Source organism: Saccostrea cucullata, unplaced genomic scaffold (genome assembly GCF_032062105.1).
Source record: "Saccostrea cucullata isolate Sc308-1 unplaced genomic scaffold, CSIRO_AGI_Scuc_v1 ctg17115, whole genome shotgun sequence".
In the NCBI taxonomy this organism is placed as follows: domain Eukaryota; kingdom Metazoa; phylum Mollusca; class Bivalvia; order Ostreida; family Ostreidae; genus Saccostrea; species Saccostrea cuccullata.
Window position 1 is genome coordinate 1 of NW_026938147.1, and position 5,523 is coordinate 5,523.

The 5,523-nt window shown below is 33.4% G+C and overlaps 1 protein-coding gene across 1 annotated transcript; it reads right to left on the reverse strand.

Moving 5' to 3' along the window:
* Positions 1-213: 213 nt before the first annotated feature.
* LOC134249493 (ankyrin repeat domain-containing protein 54-like) lies at positions 214-2,584 on the reverse strand (the record flags this gene model as incomplete). The annotated part of the gene is made up of 5 exons (XM_062731840.1): positions 2,523-2,584; positions 1,426-1,657; positions 1,148-1,195; positions 962-1,060; positions 214-354 (listed from the first exon to the last, which is right to left on the reverse strand). Coding segments are annotated over exons 1-5 (550 nt in total), but the record flags the coding sequence as incomplete, so codon positions are not given.
* Between the last annotated feature and the right edge of the window lie 2,939 nt (positions 2,585-5,523).

Here is a 5,523-nt window from a genome sequence, read left to right on the forward strand (position 1 = left end):
TTCTTAATTATAAGATGTGTAAAAACACTAAATAAAAATTTATGCAGCGCTTTCCTTTTTAACAAAAAAAGAACCTGAAGGAATTTTGAAGGAAACTGCGCTCAAATTTACATATATTTTATTTTTTCTGACTAACCGATTACGGATTTTGTAACCAATTAGCATCGTTCCGATTGATTAATCGATTAACTGGTTACAAATTGCCATCCCTACAACAAATATTATAGTCATATATCTTTCTTTCGCTCTCTCTCTCTCTTTGTATACCAATTAATCTCTTACCTAGGTGAAGAGGTGTATTTCCAAGAATGTCTTTCTGATTTGGATCTGCACCTTTGTCCAGCAAGGCTTTAACTAAATAAATGGTGAATACCATATTAATAATAAACAAATATCACAATATTCATAAAAAAACACATGGACATTTGCCACAAATAAAAACAAAGAAATATTTTCTATACTTCTATCTAAAGATTTAGTAAAATTAACTATAAAATTAGGACAGCAATATCAAGAAAGACAACTCCATATTCCAACTTGAATTTTTGTGAGTTTAATTTCCTGTTCAAATGCATCGTCGCAAACCACGACCAAAATGTACGATCCTCTCCCATTCTGGCCGTGTTTGAATGAGGAGAGAATTCTTTCTAGCTCATTAACATATTGACCAACGTGAGAAAAGCATAGTTGGATGATGAACTTTATCGCGACCTTTTAATATCCAATCGCAGTACAGGAAATATTACTTGTATATTGTTGACAACATTTGTTGATTTCAATTGCGATGGAAACAAAACTCGCCACTGACTGAATATGACGTCACAATAGGGAGGCATAAATATTCATGATTACGACACTTTTTGTGATCAAGCAGCCACGGATAGGAGAGAGCTATATATGTGCGGACTCTGGACCGTGGCTTGAGACGATGGTTCAAATGAAGCCTTCCAGTTTGACTTACCAACTTTTTCATATCCCTGAGATGAGGCAAAATGGAGAGGAGTTCTTTGTTTGTTGTCTGAACAACATGGATCTACTCCATCTTCAAGTAATTCAACCACTGGGGATAAAAAAATCATTGTAAAATAAAATGTCAATGTCTTTTTGTACTTTTTTTGAATAATAATTGTAAATGCTTCAATATTACCTGCATTAAGGTCATTCTCATTAGCAGCATTCTGTAACCTTCTTTCATCTTAAAAGAACAAAAATGAATTCATCCACAAGTAAACAGCTAACCATCAGATTTTCCTGCAATTTGTTTGTTTAAGTCATGTTTTCTCTTTAGCCATTTTGATTTTTTTTTTTTATCATTTAATAATGTACATGTGTACAGCGCTATGACAAAAGTATTCACGATTTTTCAAAATGGCTACTAAAATTCCTCAATGTTTTTACTTGGAGATCCAAAGTCCTTTGCTTTACCTGCAATATAGTTTCCTACAGTGCTGCTACATTTGAATTTCTTCTGTCTCTGCTGCCTATGTGTTACACTGACTTTGACCTTCCCTGGTGTGTCTGTCTGTCTGTAGATGGGCTTGTAAATCGCTGAGAAAGGGACAAGACACAAAAAGTCCAGACCAGACCCTGCTTCTGGTGACCAGGCAGTAAAATCTACATGGGGGAAATTGCTGGTATTCCCTGTATCCCCTGATATCTACAAAAACGTTTTTAAATAAATTTCTTTTTGTAAAATTTTAATCATAACCCACTTAATTTGCCACCTAGTTAGAAATAATTGCTAAAATTGTCAATATACGTATACTTCCAGCTGAGAAGATGTTTAGAATGCAAAAATCATAAATCGAAATGGAATTTGTACAAAAGTTGTTTCCCTTCGCAGGGTCAACCAAAAAGTCAAAAGGGAAAGAAACAATATTTCTCCTCTTTATGCTACCAAACATTTGGGTGGGCTTTGATGAATCCACTGTGTTTCAATTGTTTTCTTTGGATGTGTGGGTAGCCCCAACATGGGGCAATCAGTATACAGTATGAAACGATTTTTCCCAGTCAAATGACGAAGTTACAAACCTGAAAACTACAAAGGGTACTGTGAGGATTCTATGGGTTTATCCCCTAAAATGGCAGCCAAGGGACATAACTTTTGAAAAGTGTGGATTCAACTATTGATGTACAAGCAGAAAAGCTGCTTCTTGTTGTTGAGAATAAAGAGATAAATACAAGGAAGGATGTGTATTTTCATATGGAAGTCTCAAATTTTTATCCATGGCGATTTAAATTTTACAGTTTTACACCGCATTCAATATATATTTTTACTATTTTTCTCACATTCGGACAATTATTTTATTTTACACCCTACATTGCCCATAACCAGTGATAACAGTCTGTCATTTGTTTACACCGTCCCGTTTTGGTCGTTTATTATTTTTTTTTAAAAATATTTCAATAATGGACGCGTAAACACCTTAAGAAAAAAAGAAGAGTGAAAGCGATGTTTTTGATCCCTGTATTGCTATGTATGCATATTATATTACTAAACAGAAAGCAAATACTTTACATACTTCAAAATTTTCATCGCTGTCATCACTCATCGCTTTCTGTTTTGAAAGTAAGCATTTTTGGAATCTCGTGCCCGATCAGAATAGCTTTGTTTCACGTAATTTCAATGTTCTTTATCTGAAAATATAATTACCCGAATAAATATCAGTTTGCTTTCATGAGCACAATGGCAATGAATGGGGATCAACTAGGAATTATGTAGACCCAGTCCACAATAATATCAATTCAACAGCAATACCAAAGATGCCCCCCCCCCCAAAAAAAATCAGCACTTAGGTACTTTTTAGTCATCTTTCGACATAATTACTGGCTCGTTAATTTAGATTCATATCAAAGAAAACACTCAATTTTCAATTTCTTTATTGCAAAAGATGAACGTCTTATAGCATTAATTGATACAATTTATAAAAAATGAAATAATCGAAAATGGACGGTTAGTCCTTGTAAATCCATATCAAACACATTATATACATACAAAATTTATATTTCGTATAAATGAAATCAACAAAATTAAGTGTTTTTTGATGACAACTCAGCTTTATGTACTGCTATCAGAGTAAAGTCTGTTATCTTACCAGAAGACCCATATCATTTTTTCTTTGTATGCAATAAGTACCAATATGCTAGAGATAAACTAATAAGAAATTTATTGTGTCTTACTAGACCAAATACTACATTGAATATTATTGATTGCCACTTACCTCTGTTGGGAGATGAGTCGCAAAATGTGGAAGTCAACAAACATATTTTTCAATCAGTTCAAAAATTTATAAGAGATTCTGGTAGATTTAATTCATTATTACAGCCTAACACTTAAACTCTTGATATAGTTATATCATGCGTAACGAATGTATGCTTTTAAAACAAACATGATTGTTTATCAGTATTTTTTCCTCCTGTTTCTTCCTATGCATAGACATTGACCGTTGTAGCATTTTATGGCGAGAACCTCGTAAGTTGTTAGAACTTGTGTTCAAACCATTTGTATAGCATTTATACAATAAAATAGCGGTATGTTCAAACCATCACTCAACGTTGAATATGTAAATCTAGCTTCCATTCGTCAAATCTTAAAAAAAAAACAGTCATTGCGTTGAAGTCCTGTGCAATAAAATTCTTAAAAAGATACTACAGTAGGTAGTATTAATTTTCTTGAAAAATAAAAAAAAAATACAATCACAAGTTAAGAGGGAGTGTTTATTAGTTGTGGATGTTAATCGCATTAAAAAAAAAACTAAGAAAAAAAATAGTCGTTCGTCGAAAAATCAATACGCAGCTTTTTCGAAAAGTCTTGCAACACAATGATGTATTCCCCATTTTCAAAAGGTGAGTTATTTCCCCTGAAGCGAACTCTTTTACTGTTTAATACGCATGCGCTATTAATAAAGTCACTTCCGCGGACGTTTTTGATGTCAACATGTTCATTGTGTATGCCTCTGTCATATGGAAAAATGTTATTGTGTTTGTGAATAAAAAGAAATCTTAACTGATTCGTATTTTTTTTATTAAATTGCCCACTCATAGTCTCTTTCTGGATTTGTATTAATCTGCGTAGTACTATAATAAGGTGCTGTGTGACCCCCCCCACCCCCCCCCCCCCCCCTTACAAAAAGAACGAAACAAATTACCGATAAAATGCTGCTGATACATATTCGAATAGGCCTTTTTTTTTTTTTTTTTTTTTTTTTTTTTTTTTTTTAAAAAGCTAATATTCGGTAGTGGATGTTCTGTAGACGGATCATCATTATTTACGAAATGTGCGGAACAAATTTTTAGTTATAAAGTTTTTACGAATAAATCTAGCCTGCTGCAGCCATATTTTCTTTGTATCTCTAGGAATTTTTTGAAAACTGATAACATGTCCATCTACAGTTTTACCTCTGAAATTGCTGCATATACAGCAGTAGTTCGTCTTCCGTGACCGATACCAAGAAACTGCGTTTTTGCTCGATTGTATGTCATAACATAGAACTTTTACGTACAAGAACACAATTGGTGACAATTAACGGCCTATTTCATTTGAAATAACCGTGTTTCTAGAATTTTTTATTTGTAAAATAATTGATTCACTATAAAGTATTAAAACTTTGAATGGAATTCTAAATGAATAATTTAATCTCATGTGCTCATGTAACGAAGAAAGACTTATTAAAATAGTTTCGACCTGAATTCGTGTTACATATGTCGTATAAAGTCTGCCGGAGCTGCATTTAATCAAACTTTTAGTGTAGGATCTAAGCATATGTACATGTATATTCCCGAGTAAAATACACATTTTGTTTTAGATCAGAGAATTGATAGCAGAAACACGAAATTGATACAATAATTTCCTAGCGTATTTCTCGTTAATTAACGGAAAACATTCTTTTCTCAAGTGTTATTTATTTTTTTAAAATCCTTTCAGTGTAAGTACATGTATTTATTTTTATAAGTTATTCTTTTTTTGCAAAATGTGTAAAAAAAAAAAAAACAATATCAGAGAGAGAGAGAGAGAGAGAGAGAGAGAGAGAGAGAGACTCCGTGTAACTGACATACATGTACATCTGTGAAAAAATATATATGTACCGTAATTTTATTGAATTCACAATTAATAATTCTAATAATTTTTAATTTTCACAACTATGGTTCATATTCAACTGTTCAACCCATTTACATATTCTCTGTACCTGTACGCACGGGGGGAGGGGGGGTTCAAGGGGTTTAGCCCCACCCCCACTTTTATCCCAATATTACTATGTTCATTGATAGACAGGTTGCCAACCCCCCCCCCCCCCCCCCCCACACACACAGTTTATACTACGGTAAAGTTATATAAGGGAAATGTAGTATCGTATGCCAAGGAACTGGTACTGAAATAAATAGCTTTTTCAACTTTGGGCAAGGTTTTTCTTTGCTTGTCAACTTTTCCAGGTAAGAAAAAAATATTTCTTTGGCTACCCCCCCCCCCCCCACCTTTAAAGACGATATTACGTGCCTGGCTAATTCGTATAGCTTTCTAGAAAG